This window comes from Alexandromys fortis, unplaced genomic scaffold (assembly GCF_014885135.2).
Source record: "Alexandromys fortis isolate MF-2015 unplaced genomic scaffold, M_Fortis_MF-2015_v1.1 scaffold_74, whole genome shotgun sequence".
NCBI lineage: Eukaryota > Metazoa > Chordata > Mammalia > Rodentia > Cricetidae > Alexandromys > Alexandromys fortis.
In genome coordinates this window covers 3,745,774-3,771,673 of record NW_026068008.1, presented here as the reverse complement: position 1 = coordinate 3,771,673, position 25,900 = coordinate 3,745,774, and the positions used below count along the sequence as shown (strand labels likewise).

Here is a 25,900-nt window from a genome sequence, read left to right as displayed (position 1 = left end):
CTACTTGCTTGTCTTCTCCTCCTTTCGGAGCCACTAGTGCCATCATGCCCGCATCCTCTTGACCTTTCCTAACACCATTAGCATAAGAGTGGAAGTCACGTTACTAGCAAACAGTGTTGGTGGTGGAAGCTGGGGAAGCCCTCCCTCGAAAGGTCGCCTAGTGCTGCAGGGCAAACGTGGCGGCTCCCAGGCCAACAGAGAGGAGAGTGTTCCAGGTTGAAGGAATGGTCTGCCCAAGATGGAGGCAGATGGACGGATCGCTGAGCTTTGCTTTCTCCTCCCTAGGCGAGTTGGGGAATCTGACTACAGTGATGGAGAGGAGGACTTCTACTACACTGAGATCAAGCTCAACACGGACTCGATGTCTGAGGGCCTGGCCCCGGTTTCTCCCTCGCAGTCCCTGACCTCACCTCCCACGTTTCCTGTCCCAGACTGCAGCCGAACAGAATCGCCTTGTGCCAAAACCGACCCCAAGCCGATGACGCCGCTGAGCCGCTCAGCCCCCACCACCCTCTACCTCGTGCACACGGACCATGCTTACCAGGTAACATGCTAGGGTCCTGTCAAAAGCAGTAGCCCCACCCTCAGCCTAGAACTGCAAGAGAACTCAATAAAACACAGCTCCATGCACGGCAACCAGTAATTTAGTTGTTTTTTTTTTTTTTTTCAAACTCTTAGTCATGGTCTCAAGTCGTAAGTGGTGGATCATGCCTTTAATCCCAGCACTCAGGAGGCTGAGGCAGGAGGATCATGAATTTGAGGCCAGAGCTGGGCTGTAGAGTTTAAGGGCAGCCTGACCTACATAGTTGAGACTCGGTCTCTAAAGCCAAACAACAAGAAGAAGGGTCTGGTGGCCCAGGGCTGTAATCTTGGTTACTCAGGAGCCTGATGCAGGAGGATCACAAGTTTGAAGCTTGCTAAGATGATAGGGCACATCCATGACCATCCTGGGCAACTTGGTGGTAAAAGGGAAAGCAGAGGGCTTGGGATGAGCTTAGTCCTAGAGCGCTTGCTCCTTTCCCAATCTTCAGCACCGCTGGGGGACAGTCATGACCTCATTCACATGGACCCTGGAGATTGTTCTTGAACTCCCCAGAATCAGCTGAAGACCCTTAGGAGCTGGTAAAAGGGTAAAACTCCTTAGCCACGTAAAGTCCTCAGGTTGGTGACTGGCATAGCTTCCAAGCATCTAATATGTGAAAAGCCAAAAATGGTGACATGCACCTTTGAGCAGGGGACCTCTGAGTTCAATGCTAGCGTGATTTACAGTATTAAGTTCCGGGTCTGTCAGGGCTTTTTAGTGAGACCTTGTCTCAGAAAGGTAAAGTCAAGAGACCAGCAATGTATCAGGCTTGCCCCGAGCCTAAGGAGTCGCTCAGTCCCCAAGATCTACATGGTATAAGGAAAGAACAATGTTTGGAAATTGTCTTCTGGCCATCCACATGCTATACACATGGCCACAGGAAATACATTTCTTTTAAAGGTGTCATTTGTTTTGTTTTGTTTTTGAGACAGTGTCCCTCAATATCCCTGGCTGTCCTGGAACTCACTAGAGTATACTGGCCTCAAACTCACAGAGATCCGCCTGCCTCTGCTTCCCAAATGCTGGGACTAAAGGTGTGTGACACCATGCCTGGCTAATTTAACATTTTTAATAAAAACTAAAGTGAATGAAAAGTTGAGCCTTGTTTGGCAAGCTTTGGAGCAGTGACAGAGATCATACCGCGTAGCTGGGATTTCAGCATCTCCACTGCTAAGTAAGTCGCTAACCCTCTCCAGTGGCTGCTAGTGTTCCCCAGTTCAACAGTGTCAGCACTCTGTAGAAGTTGTTTCAAATGGCTGGGTCATAGCTAGGACTCCAGAAGCCTAGGGACTTAGAAGTAAATCCTCCTAACACAGGCCATGGCTGCCCTAACAATTGGGGTACCTCAGGCAACTTCATAAAAATCTTCCCTGCATTTTTGAAATTACATTCCCCTACCTATTTTATAAAAAAAAAAAAAATCCAAATAACTGTATAGTACACTGTTGACTGAGTTTTCTGTCTCGCCTGGTTCCCATAATCTACATTAGTTATAAAATGATTGGCCCATTAGCTCAGGCTTCTTATAACTTATAACTCTTATAACTTATATTAACCCATTATTCTTGTGTATGTCAGACACATGGCTCAGTACCTTTTTCAGCAAGGCAGTCACATCTTGCTTCTTCTGTGGCTGGGCAACGAATGCATAGGAATGGGCTTCCTCCTTCCCGGAATTCTCCTGTTCTCATTGACCCGCCTCTACTTCCTGTCTGGTTGTCCCGCCTGTACCTCCTGCCTGACTACTGGACAATCAGAGATTATTTAAAATATAATTGACAGAATACAGACCATGGTCCCACACCAGTATCCAATTAATTAAATTGAAATAATCATTTTAATCATTCTGATAATTTATGTGACTGACTACCATGGTTTTCTTTCCATTGTCGTGACCACATGGAGCTGGGCATAGTATTACGTGCCTGTAATTCCAACACTTGAGAGGTGGAGACAGCCTCAGGATTTTAACAAGTTTGAGGCTAGTCTAGGTCAAAAAACAAATAAAAAACAAGAAAAAGGGGGGGTGGGCTACTATGAACATTCTCTGCCTGTAGCTTTTTTAGCTCTCGTTGTAATTCCCAGCAGTGTCATTTCATTATTGAGTGATGAAGAACATGAGCGAAGAGTTTATGAGTATTTCTATCTACTGCCAACGTGTTTCCCAATGGTGCCAGCACACAGCCACCATAACTAGCTGGAGTATTTGTAATTCATAAAAACAAGTAAACCTGGAGAAGACAGATGCAAACACTTTCTATATAGACTTCTGTCGTCTCCATTATAGCTACTTGATCAATTTTAAATTTTTTTATTAAACTTGCATTTCTTTTGTGTACATGTGTATGCACACACATTTGACATTGTACATGAAGAGGTCACAGGACCTTCCACTCTGTGCTCCTAAGGATCAAACTCAGAGCTTCAGGCTTGTCAGTCGGCATCTTTACCTGCTGAACCACATCACTGGCCAAGCCTCCAAGCATGTTCCGAATACACGATTGTGCAGCAAATATTGTTGTGTCCATTTTCTTAGAATCAACCCTTAAACGTGAGGTGTCTGATGGGCAAAACAATGAGAATTTCAATGTATATCACTAAATTACACTTATAAAATATTTATAACTCACATGTATTCCAAATGTATTGTTCAGGTATTTATTTTTTGATTTGATATCAAGAAGTACTTGTATATGTCCAAAAATTTGGTGATTAAATTTCAGAAACTGAGAGCCAAAAGCCATGTCCTATGCCTCAAGTAGATTGAAGCGTATGAATAAGATTGCTTCTACATAAGCATATATAAGATTGCTTATATGTATATGAAAGGCTTGTTTCTGGCTACTCTATGGCTCTGTTTAGTCTCCGCCTGCTAGTGTATGTTACCAGAGCTACCCTGCCTGTCCCCGTAGCCCAGCTTTGGTAATGAGGGCCAAGACCCTGGACAGTCAGTCTTTCCTACAGCCCTCTCTGCTTCCTGTCTCACAGGCCACGCCCCCGGTGACCATTCCGGGGTCTAAGTTCACCCCCAATGGCAGCAGTTTCAGCATTTCCTGGCAGTCTCCTCCGGTTACGTTCACCGGCATTCCCGTAAGTACCGAAGCATGGAGAGGTGAGCCAAATAGACACTGAGAGAGCCAACTGTGGGACAGACACGAGAAAGATGGAGTTGGTGCCCAGAGCACCACCACGGGTTAGCCCTATGTAGTTGAGGATGGCCTATATGACTGCTGTCCCCACCCCATGAACGCTGATATTACAGGTGCACGCATCACATCGATTTCCAGAGGCACATGCTTCCTTCTTTTTTAAAATTGCTTTATTTTTCATTTTATTTGTATGTGTGTTTTGCTTGCTTATATATCTGTGCACCACATGCATACAGTGCCTGTGGAGGCCAGAAGAGGGCGTCAGATCCCCTAGAACTGGAGTTACAGATGTGAGCCTCCATGTGGGTACTGGGAATCCAACCCAGGTCCTCTATGGAAGAGCAATCAGTGCTCTTAATGACTGAGCCATCTCTCCAATCCCAGGCATATTGTCCTGAATTGACACTTGTAGATTCATGGGCAAGCTATTGTAATTGAGGTGGGTGCAGCGTCTCTGGGAAAAGATGCTTTGCCTGATACTTCAGGAAGCCAGAAGAGCGTGTTAGCTGGTGATACTGGGCTGCGCTGTGTGCATCTCCAAGGACTGTAGAGTGAACAGTTTGACCCACCTTCCTACAGAGCTTGTTTACCATTACATGTTAATTTGACATATTGTCCTGGAGGTATGCCATTTGAAGATCCAAAAGTTAAATAAATTGAAATCACTTTTTTTCTTTCAAAGCCTAAGCAAAAATAAAATAAAGTAAATGAATGCTACAAGTGCAGCCATATTTAGGTGCTAAATAAAAATTAGCTCAATGTATTAAATGATCCTGCTAAACCACTGTGGATTTACTTGGCTCCTAACAGTTCATTTTAAAACATTCTGGATTCGACCTAGTTTTCTCCAAGACTGACCTGCACTGTCCCCATCTCCACAAGCAGGTGTGACTCCCGATGCGGCTCAGAACTAAGCTAACAATAGCAGATGTTAAAACCTTATTTTTTTCTCCCCTACCTCACCCCTCCCGCACTTACACAAAGCAACTCCTTGGCAAGCCCCAGAAAGTTTTAGAGGTTTCAGCTCCTAAGGATGAATAACTGTGCTGTGTTCTGCCCATTAATATTTACCAAACTCAACAAAGGGATTGGTGACAGCAAATGGCCTCCTGCTGGCTTCCAGAAAATACTCCTGTGATTTCTCAAACACTGCCATAAACATGGAATAATTACTAAAGTCACTGAATAGTGGTAACCCCTGGCCACTCTCAGGGAGTGACCGTGGACACTCTTGCATTAGTTTTGTTTGTAGCACAGACATTTGTCTACTCCTGTTCCTATTGGATAAGAACCACTTCCTCTCAGGACTTTCCCTTGGGAGACATAAAAAGGCCCAGAGTGCCTTGCCGTTTGCACTTTGCCATTAGCCCATCTGTGATGGGTAGTGCTGCCAACTTGACAGAATCTAGAATTACCTGGGAGGCAGGCCTCCGGACATGCCTTTGGGAGACTGTCTTGTGTTGATAAGAATGGGAAAACTGGGGATAGTGGCGGTAGGGGTCGGGGAAATAGGCAGGCAGAAAAGAACATAGAAAGAGAAATGGGAAGCTGGCCTGCCATGGTTGGCACCATTTCCTAGCTGAGAATCTAGACAGTATAAATGAAGGGAACTCGACAAGAGATGAGTGTGTATCCATCATTCCCTGCTCCTGATTGTGGCCACAATGTGTCCCTGTGTCAAGTTCCCACTGCCTTGGCTTTCCCATCATAGTGGAGTGTGCCCTTGAATCATGGACCAGAATAATGTCTTTCCAGGGTATTCTATTACAGCAGCAGAAAGGGGGGCTAAGATGCCTTCTTTGATAGCCTAGCGCATTTAGTTACTTTCCCTGTTGCTATGACCAAATCACAACAAAAGTAACTTAAGGAAGGAAGGGTTTATTTGGTCTCACAGTCCACCATGGTGGTGTTGGGTATGGCAGTGACTGGTGGCATTGGGTGTGGCAGTGAATGACCATGTTGTATCCATTGTGGTGGTGTTGGGTGTGGCAGTGACTGGCTGTGTTGTATCCACCGTGGTGGTGTTGGGTGTGGCAGTGACTGGCCGTGTTGTGTCCACAGTCTGAAGCAGAGAGTTATGAACACTGGTGCTCCACTCACATCCAGTCTTTTTCCGGGCCCAAGCCACAGGAACCCAGGTTCAAGGTAGGTTTTACGCGCTCCCTGGTGCCTTTCTGGAAAGCCATCCCAGAAACACCCAGAGTGTGTGCTCTAGGAGACACACAGTCGCACCTAGACTGAAAGCTGCAGACCCGCAGTGACAGCTCCTTAGCTTCTGCTTTAATGCAGGAAGACTTTCTGGCACTCGGCCGTTCATCTGGTGTAAAAATAAGGGTAGAGTGAGACAGGAGAGCCTCGGGTTTCCTCACCGCTGCCGCAACAGTCCAAACTCTTGTTTTCCACCTCACTCTGGCCTCGTGCACCAGGCAGATGCTCCACTGTGAAGCCACGTCTCTCTTTCCAGTTGTTATTTTGATACAGGATCTTACTTAATTGTTCAGGTTGAACTTAAACTCACACTATAGCCCAGGCAAATGTTGAATTCGCTACCCTGCCTCGGGCTCCACCATGCGTAGCTTCTACTGGGCTGTTTTTAAATTAAACTGTCATAGAGATCTCATTCTGGGTTTTAACCAGCTGTCTGTCCTCCCAGTTCCTAAATATCTCTGCAGGATGCCAGCCAGGATTCCTTATGGTGTTTGTTTTCCAACAATGAATCTTCGAAGTCTTCTATGAACACTGTGGCTGTCTCTACCTTCAGTCTTAATCCTCCCCCATGAACTGGCCCTGTCTTTTGGTCCAGTGAGTTGTCAGTTAACACCCAGTGCTCAGCTTTTGGGAGCCACCACCCCAGGCCTGAAGGAATTCCTGGTTTATTTACTTATTCACTTACATATTTATTTACAAAATATTTCATTTCTGTGTTAGTTTCCAGGGACATTCTAGCAGCGAGATTGCACTTACATACACTATCTGGGTTAACTGGAAACTCTGCCTCCTGTGGCTGTTTCTCATTTATCCTTTTCATTTTGTTGTGTGGTTTTTTTGTTGTTGTTTATATACATTTTATATCCGTGTGTGTGCATGTGCGTGTGCATACATATGCATGTATACATGTGTGTGCACAAGGTGTGCAGACAGTGGATACCAGTTGTCCTCCTCCGTTGTTCTGCACCTTCTTGTTCCAGGCAGGTCTCTGTACCTGGAGCTCACGTATCTAGTTAAACTGCTGCTTAGTGAGCTCCGGGGACCTGCCGGCCCCACCTCTAGCACGAGGGCTACAGGTGTCGCTGTGTCCATTTTACAGGGGTGCTGGCTTCCACACTACAGTCCTCATGATTACACCATGGGCACTCTATCAACTACTGAGTCTCTCCCAGCCTCCGTCCCCCATTTCTGATTTATTCTTAGACCAGAGAGTTTCCAGTCTCTCTGGTTTGTAATCTGCTTTGGCCGAGACTTAGGTAAACACCACAGCAGTCAGACTTGCCGTTCCTATTTTAAGGGTCTGGTGTATTTTTAAAAGCTTTGCTGGACTCTAGAAAGACAAGAATGGAGCACAAATAGTATTCCTTATGCTCCTGCGTGCCCTGTCGGTGCTTTCAGAGAGAAAAGAGTCGGAGCCTGCTGGCCTGTTGCCCCGTGGGCGGGCGGGCGTTCTGAACAGTCCATCCCACAGCCGCAGGGTTGGCATGTCCACGGACTTTGTGCCAACCAGTGGCTCGCCCTAACCCCTAGAAAGTAGGGAGCCGGGCAGAACCCAAGAACATGACTGAAGTTCCCTACTCTAAAATGGTTTTAGATAGCAACTCTCAAGTTTTTAAATTATAAAGAACATTAAGGATGAGTCTGTCTAAAAATTCCAAACCCAGTGGTTTCTATGTTATAGACATTTCTTCTGTCTTTGTGCTCTGAGACAGATACCCCTAGGTGGTCACCCTGGGTCACTGGTGCCTTTCCTTCTGCACTTTGAGCTCTGGTATTGAAGAGAGCCCTGAGGACACTCCTAGAGGAAGCCCTAGAGCAGCCCCCAGGGCTGCAGGCTTCTGCTGACTTTTGTGCGAGCACTTCCCGGTATATGGCCATGGAGACTCTTGTGCAGACACCGCTGCCCTTGGCTAGCCTGAGCTGGGGGTGTGCAGGAGGAGCAGGCCGTCCTTACCACTGCCTTCCTTCTCCTCTTGTCCTGGTGGCTGGCCTCTGGTTTTCACAGCTACACAATGCCGCTCTCTGTTGTTTTGACTGAAAACTAAGAGGTCTTGGTCCCTTCGTCTCAAGCTACCACAACAAAACTGCCTACGGTAGGCAGTGTAATCGGCAGCCGGTTCCTTCCTGGAAGCCGCAAGTCCAACATCAGGCTGTTGACTGTTTACTCCTGGTTTGGAGACATCTGCCATTGGAGCTCTGCCTTCACTTGGCTTTTCCTCAGTGTGTATGGCCAACAGTGAGAGAGAAGGGGCACATGCATGCCAGCCCTCTGGTATCTAGTCTTGTTGAGGTGTGTGCATGCGTGCATGCATCTCTTCTTATAACAACACTGGTCCTATTGGATCAGGGCCCTACACTATGGCCTCATCTCACCTTGATTTCTTAAAGGGTTTATCATTCAACACACCCAGACTGAGGATTTAAATTTCCAACATAAAATTTTAGGAGAAGTGGGGAGGTCAGGCATGCTGGTATATACCTCTAGTCCCAGCACTTGAGAGATAAAGACAGAAAAATCAAGAGTTTACAGCCAACCTCAACCACATAGTAAATTTGAGACCAGCCTGAGCTACATGTTCCCAAAAGTGGGAGGAAGTGAGTAGAAAGCCCATGCTTCACTTGGGGTAGTGTTGTAGTTCTGATATGAAGGGTTGTTTCTGTCACGTATTCTGTCCCAGTCACAGGAAAAGTAGCTAGTGCAACTGCTTGCCTAGAGACAGGGTTGCAAATGCTCCTGAGAGATTTCCAGTCACTGTGAGAAAGAGAAGATCACAAGGATTTTTCTCTAAAATACATACAGAGAGGCACCACGAATCCATATGATTGCTCCCATGTGAGACACAGTTAAAATCCCTGGCTCTAGCATCCACGAACTCTGATCTCAAGCCAGGCACAGGGCTTTTCTAAAGCAACCTCGTGTTGCTCAGCACAGTGCCTGGCATGGGGCTAGCGAGAGATGCTTACGCTTACTGCTGTTGTTACTGAGAACAACGGAGTCAGACTTCCTGTTTAGAAAGTGCTCCGTATAGCTCAAGTGTCCTCACTGCCTGGGAGAGATTAGCTGTGATTTCAAACACTATGCCATTATCTACTCAGTAAACACACGTTGTGGTCACATAGCCTAATAATTGTATTCATTTATAAATAATAGCATCTAATACCATCCATAGTACTACAAAGTATGTTTTATACTTGGTAAAATACACTTCAAGGTAGACTTTTGAAAGAGTTTGAGGTACAAAACGAAGATTAAATATGTATAGAGCAGGGCCGACGAGATCCTGGGTGGTAAATGCTTGCTGCATCAGATGACAAGCTTGAGGGCTGTCCCTGGACCCACATGCAAGTGGCAGCAGAGAGTGGCCACCCTGGTAGCCCTGGCCATGTTGGTGTTGAGGGTAGCAGTGTGGAACTGTGTGGAGCTTAGAGCTAGAAAAGCCATTGTGTGCTCCGAACCTCGTGTGCTTTTCCATGGGCATTTGGAAGATACTAATAATGAGAGAAGGAGTGTGCACGTCCCCTACTCTGTGGGGTCTGGGACAGGGACACCAATCAGCAGGATCCTCCTTACCTGGTCAGCTTAGCCTTTATTCCTCCAGCTACAGAGCTCCGGCCTTGCCTGTTTAACTCCCACAGCTGAAAATCAACTGTCCGTCTCCATGTTTTTTTGCGCACGGACCCTTGCCCACACCACTGAGGCCTAATAGCTATGTGGGAGAGTCTGTCCTGTCAACCTGATTTTCCTTGTGTTCCCCAGGTGTCTCCAACACATCACCACCCAGTGGGCTCAGGAGAGCAGCGGCAGCACGCTCACACGGTCCTGTCCTCCCCGCCCAGAGGGACAGTCAGCCTAAGGTATGACTGCTTGACGCTGCAGACTTCACCTCAGGGAATTTCCTAGGAGATGGGAAAATAGCAGAAAGGAACCAAAACCTTCTGGTTCCACGACCTTTTGTAGTTTCTCCCCAACCCATGAAGCATGCTTGCTTTCTTTCATTCCCACAGCTCGTGAAGAGCACTTCCATTGGTAGGGTAGGTAATGGTCGCTGTCCTGCACTAACTCTGTGTAACATGAGTGACAGTTTATGGTTTGCATCTAGTTCCAGGAGAGTCTCCTGGGGAGCCTCCAACCAGATCTCAGAACACCGGAAAGGAAAGAAAGGCACACTGAAAATTTGGAAGAGCAGTGTTGCTCCCTGCCATTCCATGCTTGTTTGTTTGTTTTTGTTTTTCAGGAGGCAGGGTATTTGGGGGAGCAGAAAAGTGTGTGTGTGTGTGTGTGTGTGTGTGTGTGCGCGCGCACGCGCGCGCACAGCTACATGCTGATACATGAGTATGAATATATGCATGGTGCACCTGGGTAAGTCAGAAGATTCAGGTGTTGGTCCTACCGCCTAACTTGGACAGGATCTCTCATTCACCCACCGCATATGCCAGGCAAGCTGGCCCGAGAGCTTGCAGGGATCTCCCTGTCCGCGCCTCCCGCCATGCTGTGTAAGTGCTAGGATTACAGACGCATGCTGTCATGGTCAGCTCTTCAGGTTCTGGCGGTCCAAACTTACTCCTCATGCTGGAACAGCAGCTGCTTTCTTCCCAGTCCCTAACTCCTGTGTTTACTTCCTTAACCTTACAAAATGGCCAGATGGACATTTCCATGAATGAAATTTAGGAGCAGCTTAAGTAGAGCGGCCGGGCAAATACCCAGCCTGCAGAGAGCTTCTGCTCCCTCTGGGCAGGCTTTTGTCTTTCTCTTGCCCCCTCGCTCTTCTGAACTCTCTCCAGAAGGCCCTGTCCCTGAACACATCTGTGCTGTCTGTCCTACAGGAAGCCCAGAGGTGAAGGCAAAAAGTGCCGCAAGGTTTATGGGATGGAAAACCGGGACATGTGGTGCACCGCCTGCCGCTGGAAGAAGGCGTGCCAGCGCTTCATCGACTGAGCCATCCCTGCCCCACTCTCACGACGGGTGGTGAGAAAGCCTCTCCTTCCAAAGGAAGCCATTCAAGGCCCAGGGAAAGCCTTTCCTGGAATTCTGGGAATATAATTCCATGGTGGAATTAAAGCAAAAAAAAAAAAAAAAAAATATCAGCACCTGCACTGCTCTGAGAGCCCAGACAAGAGCAGCAAAAGTGACTTTTTCCTTCAAAAGAAAAGTAACTTTGCTTACTCTCTGTCTGGTCTTAAAACTGGACTTCTGTAGCAACCTAACCAACCAGGCCATTTTACCTAGAAAGATTTTGATAAGCTTTCTGAATTGTGGTATTTTCAAGGGGTTTTGACACGTAAACAGTACATTCATAAGCTACATGATATTAGCTAGCATTTGTACAAAGGATAACCCACCTTGTGAATAGGCGTCTTCCTGTTTTCCAGCCAGCTGCTTAGAGCAGTCTGGATCATGATGTATTTGAAGAAAGAGCTGCAGTCTGGCTGTCTTTTTCTGTGTCTGTTTTGTTTTCACGAAGGACCCAAGCAGAAACCTTGTAAAGATGGTAGCTTGGAGCCCCAGGTAGCTTGAGGCCAAAAGTGACTGGCAGTGGGAATCACAGGCAAACTTCAGCTGCAGGCTGAGGCCACGAGCCACTTCAGAAAGCATCTGGGAGTCGTCCTTGGCCCCCAAGTGGTGGTGCCTGGCACAGCTCAGGTGAGAGCTGGCACCGGGGCCATCTGGTAAGCCTCGCCGCTTCTTTCAGAAATGTCACAGGAACTGCAGCTGGGGCAGTGTGCCCGGCTGTGTCTGGTCAATCTGTGGCCAGGACCGTGGGTTGTCATCCTGCCCTCCAAACCCTGCCCAGGTGGAAATCTCCAGACTGCCTCACAGCTGTGCTCTAGGCAGAGCGTGGCTGTCATGCCCCCGTCTGTGAGAGAGCTCCACCAGGGCAGCAGATCCACCTCCCTTCTGAGTGCACTTTTATCCATGGCATGCTCCACATGTCATGGGTGAGTTAGTGGACAGAGTGGCATATATGGATAACAGATCGAAACCTTTCATTTCTTACAAAAATATTAGAGAGATGAATTAAGAATTTGCTCAGAAATTAACTTACAGGATGCCCAAAGGAAAATGCATCTTGGTATAGGACTCTCCCTATCTAGTAGGGCCAGGGCTTGCACTGGATGCCTATGGAATGTCTAAATCAGTGGACTTGTGTGTTTGAGGGCTGGAGCGTGGCAGGCAGCCACCAAGCCTCGTCGGAACACTTCTGCCCTGCTTAAAGAACTGGATGTCCTGTACCTATGCAAAGTAAGAGCACCTTAGAGGAGGCACTGGGGTGGGGGCGTGGTGTCAGCCATACGAATGTTAAGTGAAATTGCACAGAGAAAAGCTTAATATATGTTTAAAGATTGTACATAGCGCTTTTTTACAGAGTGGGAAGAAGTCATCTAGCAATCAGAGACGCCTTTTATGTTAGGGTCATATGGAGGTTCTGCAGCGCAACACCCTGAATTTCTGCCTTCATGTATTTTGGCAATCTTATTTTTTAAATTCATGTGACTTTCTACAAGATTATTTCTTGAAAGAGATCCTGATCTGTACCTTCAGGTATTTAAAAGAAAAAAATTTATTTCAAGAGACAAGAAAATGTGCTCTATCTGATTCCCTGTAGGCTGATAGTCGACATCAGCGCACTGGCTCTCCTGGGTGTTTTGACCTGTACCCAAGAAACAGCATTTTTTTTAAACACAGAGCTGAGGTGTTCCCTGCTCCCCCTCCTCCTGGGTATGTCCTCTCTCCTATCTCCTGTAGTTTCTGCTGTGAAGTGATGTCCTAGCTGGTCCAAGAAGTCCTGAGCCACACGCAGATTGTCATGGCCAGCTGTCTGATCAAGCTCACCCTGTGCTTAAATAATAGATGGACCCTGGGCCAGAGGTTTTTCTCCTCAGCAAAGTTCCCTGGAATTTATTTTATCTCAGATGAAGACTTTAATCAAAATACTGGAATGATGTGAAGTCAAATCCATCTTCTCCTAAAGGACTTCGGGGTGAAGGAATGCTCTCTGCATGAGAACAATCCTTAAGCAAGGTGTCGTGGCCATCTCCCCCAGACACAGCCCAAGGGTGTGCATAACTGCACATTTCAGCGGAGCCTGGGTCCCTCCTGTCCTCTGCAGCCTTCATCACACCAGCTCTTCTGCATGGCCAGCCCTCATCGGGCTTCCAGGTGCAGACAAATCCTGAGGTCAGTTCTGGACACACATGCTGCCCGTTCCCAGTGTGGAAGGGCGCAATCTCCAGGGAACCAGAAAGCTCTGAATTGCAACATACAGTTGCTGATTATATGAGTTACATTTTGTTATGAGTTACATTTTTTTAAGTAGTTACTTTGTTATTTGGGGAACCAAATGAAGTGCCAAATGAAGCCTGACTTTTCATCTGATGCCATCTCCATGAAGCTAAGTTCTTTTTGTGTCTGCATTTTGTGGAGAAGCAAAGAGAGAATGGATGAGAAGACGTATCCCAGGCGAGCTGGCTGCTAGCCTGCAGCTCTGTGCATCCCCAGGGCTAACAGCCCTGTCTACAAAGGAGGGGTGGCGCACTGAATTCCTGTCCAGTGGAAATGTCTGATTCTTTTTCTTCCGTGATGTCCCTTTCTCCAAAACAGGTTTCTCATTTCTCCCTGGGAAGCTATTTCAGTGACTGACAGCACATTCTATAGCCAGGCAGAGCAAGCGCAATGGGCGCGACAGGCAGTAGTTTCCAGCCTCAGCCTTCCTGGAGGATGAACACTGTGTATGGAAGTCAGCGAGACAACATGGAGAAAACCCCCAGGGAAGCAAGTATGTCCAGGAGGCAGTGCAGGAGACCTGAGCCCGCCTGCCTCCAGCTCATCTTGGGGCTAAGCAGCCAGGCATCCTCCATGTCTGTTGCAACTGTCTGAAACAGGACAGGAGCTGCTTTGTCCAGGCTTACCCTTCTGCCATCTTTTGTCCAGAAGTTTCTCTGTGGAGTGAGAAAAGCCAGCGTCAGGAAGAAAGCAATGGGTTTCCAAAGCAGAGTGGGCTTTACAATGACTCTTGACAGCTCCATGGCCAAGAGGTTTCCTTAGGAGATGATCCCCTGCCTCCTGTGACCAAGCTCCAAATGAGCATTATCAGTAAATAATAGCACTCTCTTCAGAGATGGTCACATGTATGTTGCAAAAAAATTCTGAAATTGAATTGTTCCCCATTGCAATTCAAGATGTCAGAAGTTGAAGTCTGTCATCTCTGGGCTCCTAGTGAGCCAGCCTTGCAAGAGTCCATTTCATCTCTCACTTCAACTGCACTGCACAACAAGGGTGGCCCTCACTGGAGGAGGTTCGAGAAGGAGGTGAGGACTGTATCTGCGCAGGAGCAGAATACTGTAACACTGCTCATTTCCTCAGGGAAGCAGGAAGGATGTGTGAAGACAGATCTGGAGAACCCCAGGACGAGGAGGAATTTTATGGTTCATGTGAACTCAGTATCATTTCAAGACAAATCCATGCCAACTGGACCGTGTCAGCTTCCGTGAGGTGTGGCAGATGCACCCACTGTCTTTTTGTAGCCGACCTAAAGCTGACTGGTGTTTGAACCTGGGTATTCGTAGACACGGTGAAACTTTCCCTGAATGTGATTGTGAACAAGGAGCCTCGCTGTTCCTGTTGTAATCAGCAGTTGTTTGCGCAGCTGTTGATCAGCGCTGCACAGCGTTCCCTAGGTGAAAGAGCGCTGTTGGAGACCCGGGCTTCGCTGTAGTGCCATGCTGAGGAGCACACTACCGTGAACAAGGTGCTGCTCTTTCTCACATCCTGTGGGGTTCCCACCACCCGTGTCATCTGTAGCATTGACCTGTGGCAGTAGATACAAATGGGCGACACAGCAGGTAGCATGGAGGCGCGGGTCTTACGGCGTGGGGCATGCTAGCATATGAGTCAACTGGAAAGTTTATTTCTGGAAGAAACCCACCAGCAGCACACAGGCTCCCCTGTCCTCCACCTGTGGGGATTTCTCCATGTTGCAGCCATTTTGTCCTGTCTTTTCTGCATTGTAGAAATTTAGCCAAATGGGAAGTTAGTAAATTCAGTAAGGTTAGCACTTTTAGGTACCAGTTGTCCTGAGTAACGCACACCAACAGAGCAAGAAAGTACGAAATGTACTCACGACTGACTTGCTTCTGCTGACTGACATTGGAAAGGTCCATTTCCAGTGATGCTTTAAAGAGTGTACCTGCCACAGGACGAGCAAAGTGAGAGTTTCGTCTCCTGTCCTGTTTTGTAAATAGCTCCTTGTTTTCCGAAGACAATCTCGTGTTTTATAACTTTTGTTGTGTGGGTCTGAGGATCACAATTGTAATGTGTGATATAATCTTAAGTACAATAATAATTACAACTTAAGTTTCCAAATGAAAGAAATATACTGCTTCAGCATCTACAAGAGACATGTCACTTTTATAATGAGCGTTAGTACTTCTCAAGTTTATCAGAACTGGAAATATTTTACAAGATACAGTGTTTTATAATCACAGAACATGAACACTTTGTGGGAAATGACCTTGGTTTTATACATTGTAGCTTATTTTTAAAAATGCAGTATTTTAACTGACAGGAAGTGTTGATATCGTACACAGTTCCTGTTCACCAATCCAAGGGCTATGCCTCTTTTAAGCAAGTGTTTTGATGCGTACCTTTTAAACCCTCTGAGCAAGGGGCGGAATGCAGAACAGACAGAAAGGTTATTTGCAAGAGAATCGACGTAGCAGCAACTTCCCCTTATCAGTGTGTTTTCGGAGCATGGGGGGGGGGGTCATGTGAAGATTCGCTTTCTATATATTAAACATAAGAGGAGATGCTAGCAGATAGACTCCTAGGCTATGGAAAAAGTATCCCTCTAGTGTAAATTAGTTGTGTTGAGTTCTCCTGTTGGTCTATTGGAGCTACATGCCTGCATTTAATGAACAAGTATCATTTGGTGGGAATGGCTAGACTCATAGGATACACACCCAAAGAACTTGTAACCAGTCAGCGTTTGAGACGATTTTATTCTCAGCACCGACTGAATAATTTCCTCGTCAGAATAACTGCTTTGTTTGACTTTTGTTTTTCACGATGAAAACCTCCCAGGCACACAAGGTTGTGAACAGAAGGTGGCAGTACTCCCGTGGGACATAAGAACCACACAGGGACCTACAGAGAGTTGGGATCTAAGCCGCCCCACATCCTCAAGCCCACGCACTGTTAAAGAAGTCGTCTTTTCCTTCCAAGCGGTCAGTGATCGTAAAGCTAGTCCAGTTTTGCTAAGTTTGCAAACACAGCAGGACAGCCGAGCACTTGTTGGGTAACTCAGCCAGTGATCAGGGCAGCCATAGTTCCACATAAGGGTTAGATCTGTTCAATGAGGATAATAACTGCACAGCCTGAGGCAGCCGGTCTGTCCTGGCACCACCAGGAGCACCAGAGTGCCCAGCAGTGTTTACAACTACGTGGTTTTGCACTGTGTGTGTCTCATTCCACCTGCGAATAGAAGCTTCTGTACAGAGGCTGCCTTAGGATGCCTGGACAAGTCCTGTAGACGGTCAGTGCACATCAGGGAATGGTGGAGATGATGTCAGCTATGCAGCTGACATCTTCTGAGAAGGAACACCCACACTGAGCCCCACTGAGCTTCTGACTATCAGAACCCACAGACATCAGGCCAGGTTGCTGGATCCCAGCTGGAGACATGGCATCACCTGACAGTTCAGTGTTGGCCACCAACACACATTCGTGGCCAGCACTAGAGACCAAAGAAAAGCTGCGTGGGTACAGAGGCATCTCGTGCCACAGTTGGAGCTCTGGAAGTCAGTCCCACATTCCTTGGCTGACAGGCCCCGTTCTTCCCCGAGCACCACAGAATGGACATGAGGGCACAGTCTGAGCAATATCTCGAGAGATTATTCTCATGGACGGCAACATAGTCACGTCATGTTCTTAGTCAGCCTTGCCCCAATCAGGACGTACTAAGTCGTTTCCCAGCTCTGCTGAGAGCTGCCTCCTGGCACGTCCAGGCCACACCCCAAAGTACTAAGTAGCTGTGATCCTGATCTTACTATGTCTGCTACCGTGACCACTGTGATGAAGGGCTGGCGAGACAAAACGGAAAGCAGTCTTGTGCCTTTGTAGAAGACCGCCAGGTGCCCCTCAAGTTTGAAGGTGACACATGGCGCCTCTTATGCCAAAGCCCTCTGCCTTCTCTCCTTGCTTCCCAGACCACTCTTATCCTTGTTCAGCTCTGATCCGTCAAGGTCCTTCCACACTAATAGGCATTGAGTGTTTGGGGTGCCCATTCCCTTAAAAGGAAGCTTTTCCACATAGAAAACCATCACATCTTTGACGACAAAATCAAAATGAGAATAACTTTGTTATGTGGGGGTGGAGGCTGGATAGATTTTCATTACATTATTTTTAAGTCTATCTTATATTGAAGTCCTGATGTTATTGGGACAGCCCTTATGGTGAAACCTGTCTCATTCAGACATTATTTCCTTTGATCTTCATAAGAACCTAGTGTAGAAAGCTAAGGTCACTCCCCCAATCCATGGCAGTCCAGAGTAGTCTTGAACCCAGTGAGTCAGCACCATCGTTACCTGCAAAGAGGGAAGAAGGGACTGGCTTGGCTGTGGTCCAGAGTGACTCAAGAGGCCGCCATGTTCTCCATGCAGAAGTAAATAGCACGGTCACTTGTGTTACTAAGTGCAAATGTAGTCATCCCCAAGTGTACCCCCTTGCTACAACTACCATGCTGGTCACCAAGGAATTTATTAGCTAAAGCAATATTCTAAATAAAAAATTTTGACTCCTTGGGGGAAAAATACTTTGCTGCTGGCACCTAGCTTTTCATACTCCATGCATTTATATTTGAATGTACGTTAAACAGTGCAGGCAAAGTTTGGGGTTGCATCCACTGGGATGAGTAAAAGGCTGTCCAGGGTATGAATGTCCTTCATCCAAGGCTCTGTGTGCCAGGCTGAGTTGGAGCATCCCCAGTTCAGCGTAAAGTTCACAAGGACTTTTGTCAGAGGACTAGAAGGAGCGCCCAGAAACCTGTATTGACCTGTTACCTAGTTCATTAGCAGGGTCATTTATTATTATTAACGATGCCATACTGTTTTAAGTAATTCAGTGCTTGGAGGCAGAATGGTTTAGCCCTTTCCTACGTGATGGAAAGACAGCCTGTTGTATAGATTTGCACTGGTGTTACTGGCACACATAGAAAGAACCTAGTAATCATGAACAAGAACAAAGCAAATAACTAGACTTTGAGGTAAGGTTCAGAATTAAATAGTTAGTCCTCTTTTTAGTGTTCTTCCTCTGTGGCGTTATCCATGGACTTGTCAGCACTCGAAGACAGCACCCCTCGAGCTGCAGTACCACCAGAAAGCCATCCTGGGGGCTGACTGTTAGACTTCCTTAGTAGGATCAATTCCCCCAAAATTTAATTAAAAAAAAAATAGCCAGAGTGGAACATGGCAACCCCTGAAAAAGGCAAGCGAGCTATCATTAAAGACAGAAACAGTTGGGGAAACCAAGGTACCTCCCCTTTCTGTCTGCATTGACTGTCCACAGCTGAAGAGGAAACCAGCGTCCCAGAGAAGACGGAACGTGGCGACTCTGGGAGAAGTTCCCAGCTAATGGCCATTTTCAGCCACCTGGCAGCAGTATGCAGATTGTCTGGTGGACACTTTTTTAGTCCTTTTTTAAGTCCTCATCTCCCCAACCCAGAGGACGGAGAGTTGTCTTGGTTCATTTCCAAAGCCAGGGTTGAGCCATTCACTGGTTGCTTTCTGGCTGTTCCTCTGAAGTCTCCACCCAGGGCATGGATGCTTACCCCTGTCTTGCTCATCTTGCTCAGCAGAGACTACCGCCATCCTTCAGGGAAAGTGCCGGTCCCTGTCTGAACAGGTCTGTCTCCCTCAGCACCATCCTAACACACTGAGCACAGAAGATCCATTTCAGACTCCCTGAGAGAAGTCGCTGGCCCTGCCTCCCCTGTGGCTTAGGACTCTAGCACAGAGGTGAGAGCTGGCCAGGCAGAGGGTGCTGACACCTGTGTCTGCATTAGAAGGGAGGCCTCAGATGAAAACCTTCCAGGCTCTGGCTTCTGCCTGAGGATAGGAGTGCAGGGATGGGATTGGCCTTCCCTGTGTGATGGTGGGGTGCCTTTGGGATAGAACTGCTTATGTTTTGTGTCTGGAAAGCAAAACTACTTCAATCTGTTCCCCTTGTTAAACATTCATCCCTTACCACCCCTTATTTCAGGCATAGGTAACACGACAGAAATGAAAAAGGGCGCCCTAAGGGCTTTTGGCTGTTCTTGAGTTTGAGTTACCCTCGGGGATCCATCCCCAAACTGACAGGTGACAGTCTGAGGCCTTTATGTTCTTACTGGAAGTCAGCGGCTGAGACATGGCATCATCAAGCCCAGTGTCCCTACTGGAGGAAGCTCCAATGAAGTCCAAAGGTTGCAGAAAGCACATGGTACCTCCCAGTGCACACGGCTCTTATGGCAACTAAAAATGCCCTGGGTGTAAACATGAGTCAGACCTGTGGATCGACCTAAAAGTCCTATTTTTGTAATTAATGGCTGGACTGTGGTCAGCCACTCAAACATTCTGTGGATCAGCTCATATGCCCTAGTGTAAGTTTCCAGAATACTTCATAGCAAAGTCCCATATGAATGGAAGAACTCAGGGTAAGAATATGCGCTAGGCCCCAAAGGGTTCAAGGTTACCATCAAAAGCAAATGTCAAGCGGCCTGTGGTCGTTGTTTGCACATGAGGGGCTGGAGGGGGGACTGTTAGCTGCAGGTCCTCCGTTGCCCTTAGTGGTGGGATTTACACGCAAACTCTGATGTTAAAGGTGAGCCACCTTTGAAATTGTTTTCTACACCAAAATATCTGGGGAAAAAGTTACCGAATATTTAAAGTGGGGTAGTTAGGGAAAATGCTGTCTCATAACAGAAGCCAAACTGAAGTGGAGGGAGTGGCTTCTGGGGCACTGGGATGGCAGCTATGAGCTCGGACAGGCACTGACCGAAGGCGTCACGGCAGTGCTATCCAGCATACGTAGAGGTCTTTCGAGGTACAATCTTGCCATCATTCAGGGGTAAGTACTTCCTTACAAAGTCTTTAATAATGAGTGAATGTATAAAATTATAAACTATGCATTTTCAAAGAGAAACATGTATTTTATATCAAATCCAAGAACTTTTTTTTCATAGAAACTTATCACAACTACAGATTATTCAAAATAAATGAGAATACAAATCTTCATAAGGGTGTGGGGTGCCTTTGTTTTCTTGTCCAATGGTTTCAAAGACAGTGCATCCAGACTTTCATCTGAGCTCCGGACTCAGAAAAAGCAAAAAACAAACTCTAGCCAGTACAGGGGCTGAGGATACACTGCCCGTGCGGCACTCACAGACTGTGCTGAGTCCTTAAAGACTGGTGCTGTAGTCAGATGGATCAACAGGGGGACGAGGGCCAGGGATGGGGCTGGGCAGAGCACTGACCTGGCTCGTGCGAGGGCCTGGCTTCAGTCCCCAGCACTGGGAAATAGGAAGAAGCGGCAAAGGAAACTGTAGAAAGGTCTGTCTGTTGTGGTTAACTTTCCACCCAGTAGGAGTGTTCTTAAAAGAGTTTAGGCTGTAGTTTCAAAGAACAAAATATAAAAATACTATCTGACAAGGCAAATAGTCAGTTTTTTCAAAATTATACAGAGATGATCACTTATATCTTGAAAAATCTGTCTAGAATATACCCGAATCTCTTCAGCCTCCCGCTGACAGGCGTTTTCATGAGCCCTTCCCTCTGATAAGGGTCTCCTCTTCAGTGCTGTCTCCACCCTCCAGCTGACAATGAGGGATGCACTCCCTTTCTCTGCTGCTCCGGTTCTCTCTGTGTCTGCTGAGCTTCCTAGGCTGTTTGTAAAATATGGGAAAACACGCTTCTAAACCCGGTTCTTAGGTCATGCTGGATGTGTTTGCTACCTTATTAGAAGTTAGTGGGGGAGGGGCAGCCTGTCTTTTTATAAGATTTTTAGCCAAATCCAGATGTTCCGATACTGTTTCTGTCTGTAAGTACGGCCTGCAGAGGTTCAGGTGGGGAGAGACATTTTCTGAGACTGTTCCTCAGCCATGCTCCCTGCCAGCTTTTGGCCCACTGTACATAGATTTGTCAAATGTTTCAACGATGTTGTTTTTCTAAATGCTCTTCTCTAACACATTTTTAAAATTTTTTTTGTCCTTTATTGTTCTGGACTTTGTGTTTTACAAAATGTTTCCTAAAATTTAACACCGGGAAAAAGTATTTTAAAATAAGCTGGTGCTAATTGGAAAAGAAGAAAATTTTTCAGTTTCAAGATTTACAAAAGAAAATGTTCACACCAGTTAAACTGCACTTTCCCAAGGGGACGGCTGCTGTCCACTTACAGAGGGCATCCAGAGGACCAGCAGAAGTTCACAGTATTGCTGGCCCGTTGTGTGTCCCCCAGACAGGAGGACTTGCTGGGTGGTCCTCAAAGCATGTGGTAGGAGGGAAGGTGTAGAGTAAGAACCCTCTAGAAATAGTCTTCTGGTCTTTGGACTTTCATGTTCTGTAATGCTTAGCTGTAACAATTACTATGGTGTTGCCAATCTTGTCTGACGTCATCGTCAACCTGTACTGACTCTGTGTATGGTTCTACCCTTGGCTTGCACTGGCACGAACCAAGCCAGAATACGGGTCTTTCAGTAAGACCCTTCTGATTTCTACGGTGTCCACACACATGAATTTAGATGCACCTGTAACTGGTTAATCACCACGAAGTAAGTCTAACTTCCACTTAATAAAAATTTTTGTGTATCTGCTTCTATTTGGAGCCATTTATTTATGCAAGGCCTACCATTTATATCCAGAGTCGTAAGTGTATTACTTACTTGTTCGATTCTGCAGCAGAATGTCTACAGCAACTTGAGGGAGGGTTTTTTGGCTCATGGTTTATGGGACTCTAATCCATCATGGTCGGGGGCATGGAGGTTACAGTTTTGTCTCCATGACAACTAAACTGTGCAGCACAGCTAGTTACATCTTGGTAAACCAGAAATCAGATCCTCCAGTCAAAAGCAGTGCCAGTCTCTTCCCTAAGCCAGGGACCACTGCCTCCAGCTAGATGCTGTCCCCAAACCTAGCTTCCCAGGACAGGGCCACCAGCTAAAGGCTTAGCATTTAAACACACAAGCGTGTGAAGCACACCCAAACTCAATAGGACGTTTGGGATTTAGCCTAGAATTGTAACAACTGTTTAAAAGCAAAGGCGTACCTTCATTATACCAACTGTGCGCCATCAAGGCCACTCCCATGCTCAGCCCTCCTGCCTACACCTTGAACCACTGTTTTTGCCCAAACCGACAGCTGCTTGCCTGTTTCCGACCCTGTGTTAAGGAAACCATGCCCCATGTCGGTACCAATGCTAAGCCTCCACTGAACAGGTTTCATGCCACGAGAACTGACTGTGTCTACCTCCAAGAGCCAGATACACGTGTGCAGCAATGGAAGCTTTGGAAGCCAGTTTGCCTATGGCTAGATGAACTAACCACTGCACTTTTTAATACTTAAATCTTCAAGTATTAGGATGATCATAAAGTTGATGAGCCTGGCTTAAGCGATACCCCTTTCTAGTCCAGCCAGCCTGAGAGAGTGAGGAGTGTGCGCTACTGGTCCTGAGCAGCTGACCTAGCGCCAATGCTGTAGCCTCAGACAAATGGGTAAACGGGGGCCCTGAAACACCACATGTCCAGGTACACATCAACAGATGAACGCCAAAATACTCTGCCATACACAGCCCTCTGATACTCAAATATCTAGCATCAAATACTGGAATCTTCTCAATTCAACTTCGTACAGCTCCTTCTAAAATAAAAATGCCCTGCACATGTGCGTTGGGGTGCGGTGGTTAGTATTCATGGTAGTTAATAGGATGAACTCTATGTGGCCAGGTTTCGTATCTGCCTACTGAGTGGGGGATTAGTGGATGCAATTGGATACTGTCTTAGGGATATTTTCATCTATTGCTTCAATGAAAACACCATGACCAAAAAGCAATTTGGGGAGGAAAGGTTTATTCAGCTTACTCTTCCACATTGCTGTTCATCACCAAAGGAAGTCAGGGCAGGAACTCAAACAGGGCAGGATCCCAGAGGCAGGAGCGGATGCAGAGGCCATGGAGGGTGCTGCTGACTGACCTGTTTCCCCTGGCTTGCTCACAGAACCCCCGACTAGCAGCACGGGTATGGCACCATGCTAGACTCTTCCCCCAATGATCACTAATTGAGAAAATGCCTTCCAGCTGGATCTCATGGAGGCATTTCCTCAACTGATGTTCCTTCCGCTCTGAGACTCCGCTTGTGTTAAGGTGACACATAAAACCAGCCAGCACAGACAACTATTGCTTGCTCCAGCCTAGTCACCTCCCACTCACAGAACTTCCTTGATTGCCTTGTCTTCAGCACAGGGACCAGGTGCAGGAGATGCTACCAAGGCTGCTTGCTTCTCGTTGCCAGGCAACAGGGCTGGGGCTTTCTCACCACACCTCTATGGCATTGTGGTGGAACCTCTCATCTGGAGCTCTCTTTTAGCTAGGGGTGGTCAGTTAGCATTGCCGTGGCTTCACAATGGTCCTCAAAATGATCGTGTGGTCAGTAGTAACCTAGCACTGTATCCCAGTGCCTGTGGCGTTCACTTTCTTCTCATGGAAGCAGTTTAGCATCCCACATCACAAGGAAGAGGCTGGTACAGTGTTTTTAGAGGGGCTGGAAAGAGCTCACTAGTGGTTGCTCTTCTGGATGACCTGAATTTGGTTCCCAGCACCCAGGTCAGGCTACTGACAACAGCCTGGCAACTCCAGCCCCAGGAAAGCTGGCATCTTCCTCCTGGCTTCTATACTCACATGCTTGCTCCCACACACAGATTTACACATCTGCACCAGTTAAAATAAATCATGAAAGAGACCACATTTACATACATATTACAGTATAGTATGATAGTTGCTCTATTATAAACCTCCTAGAACTTTATACATATTAGACTTCATGGGTGTGAAGGAGGCAACATATATACAGTGGACAGGGTTCACTCCTGTCCAACAGTAGAGCAACTGAGTCATCTTTATCCAAGAGTCGTATTCATAAAGGTTAATTAAATGGTTCAAGTCCACCGAGCACAGGGTACTGGGTTCTCCTCTCCCTGAGTTCACCCGGTGATCATCCTTGCCTTTCAGACCCATTTCTACATGGTCCACTGTGAGTCACAGACAGACCTACATTTTCAACAGATTTTCTGTGGCCATGCTGTACCTCATTCTTGCTTCACATATTCACCATGTCCTTCTACCTCTTTCTAGATGTTCATTCTCATCTTCTCTATCTCCTCTTACACATATACCCTCCACAAATCCACTGCAAGGGAAGCTTGGTTCATACAAGACAACCAGAGCTTCTTTGTTCTAACCCATAACATATCTGCGAGGCCCAGATACGATGCCAGCTCGCCTTTGACAGTGCTGCCATCCTCCAGCCTCTGTACTCCTGAGGAGAGTGTCCTAGATGTTTGACTTGGTGCCTGTGTTTTAGCCACAAAGGACAGACAAGAACATCAGTATCAGTGAATGGTTGACTGAGGTTTCTGTCCTGCCCGGTCCTGCAGTTGTTCAGTCCCAAAGAAACACACAGAGGTCTGCATGAATCATAAACTAGTTGGCCTATATGCTCAGGCTTCTTATTAATTCTTTCTTACATCTTAACCCATAATTCTTGTCTGTGTTAGCCACGTGGCTTGATACCTTTCCTTAGCGAGGCATTCTCATCTGCATCCTTTACATCTGGGTGACCACTGAAGACTGACTCTTTCCTCTTCCCAGAATTCTCCTGTTCTCGTTTGCCCACCTCTATTTCCTGCCTGGTTGTTCCGCCTCTACTTCCGGCCTGGTTACTGGCCAATCAGTGTTTTATTACAATACAATTGACAGGATCCAGACCATTGTCACACAACAGTGAACAGTGCTTGAACTGCATATCCTGCAACTCCAGGAATGCTCTCCTGCATAGACAGCAGCTGCAGGAGGCTGGGAAGCCTTAATGTGTGCGGAAACAGGAAAAGCTAAGGAGAGTCTTAGGCCACAAATGCTAGCTTACAAAGGAGTGTGAAATCATCTAGCCCTTTCTATTGAGGACCGCACAAGAATTTAACCAACCACAGATTGTAAATGCCTGGAGCAGGGGAGTTGTTTTGGTACTGGGCATATACAGATTTTTTTTTTAATTACTCTCTAAACTGAATAACAGCTATTCAGACAGCATCTACACAGGATACTAAAAAATCTTGGGATGTTTTGAAGTGTTCCAGGAGATGTGTGTAGGTCATATGAGAATACCACACAATTTCAAAGAGGGAACTTGAGTATAAGGATCTGGGTGTCCGAGGGGGTCCTAGAACCAAGCTCCCACTGATTCAGAGGAATAATTGTACTCACTGAACAAGTTCCTATCCGATGTTAGCTGTCCCAAGGGACAGCAGCAGAAAACACCTGAGGATGTCTCAAATTTCTCTAATGCAAAATGTGAAGCTCCCGAGCCTCAAAAAGTCCCACCCGAGAACTCTGTCAGGGGCGCAGGCTAACTCCTGCTTACGGTGGCCACCGTGTGCGGTACATCACAAGTCTCAACGTGTTTTTAAATGAATAAGCACACTGTTCAGAGAGATACACTCTGCTTTCAACCTATCATTGCCTGACCCAAACCAAAAGCAAAAAGCAAAGAGAGAGACATTTTAAAGACTGACACAGATATCTATATAACTCAGAACTTTGAATGTTCTTTTTAATAAATACATCTTCAGAATTGCCAACCCCAAGTGACTGTATGATTGCAGAACAGTTGAAGCATAAAACAAAGACCTTAAAATATCCTTTATAAATAAGAGAGGGGTCCTTAAA

At 46.7% G+C, this 25,900-nt stretch overlaps 1 protein-coding gene and 1 long non-coding RNA gene across 5 annotated transcripts in view; one reads left to right on the top strand and one right to left on the bottom strand.

Moving 5' to 3' along the window:
- Znf704 (zinc finger protein 704) overlaps nucleotides 1–21,784 on the top strand; it is a 189,138-nt gene extending 167,354 nt beyond the window's left edge. The window contains exons 6-11 of one of the 3 annotated variants that reach the window (XR_007595306.1): nucleotides 286–544; nucleotides 3,572–3,673; nucleotides 5,794–5,877; nucleotides 9,698–9,795; nucleotides 10,765–12,181; nucleotides 13,541–21,784. Coding sequence is in view for 2 of the 3 variants with exons in the window: in XM_050161705.1 (XP_050017662.1) it covers nucleotides 286–544; nucleotides 3,572–3,673; nucleotides 5,794–5,877; nucleotides 9,698–9,795; nucleotides 10,765–10,876 (655 nt within the window). In the remaining variant the exon portion in view is untranslated. Of the gene's footprint in view, nucleotides 1–285; nucleotides 545–3,571; nucleotides 3,674–5,793; nucleotides 5,878–9,697; nucleotides 9,796–10,764 lie in introns of all 3 variants that reach the window. The other 2 variants (XM_050161705.1, XM_050161706.1) reach the window with 2 other exon arrangements.
- Nucleotides 1–25,900, bottom strand: part of LOC126513379 (uncharacterized) — a 1,096,546-nt gene that overhangs the window by 289,345 nt on the left and 781,301 nt on the right. The window lies entirely within an intron of this gene.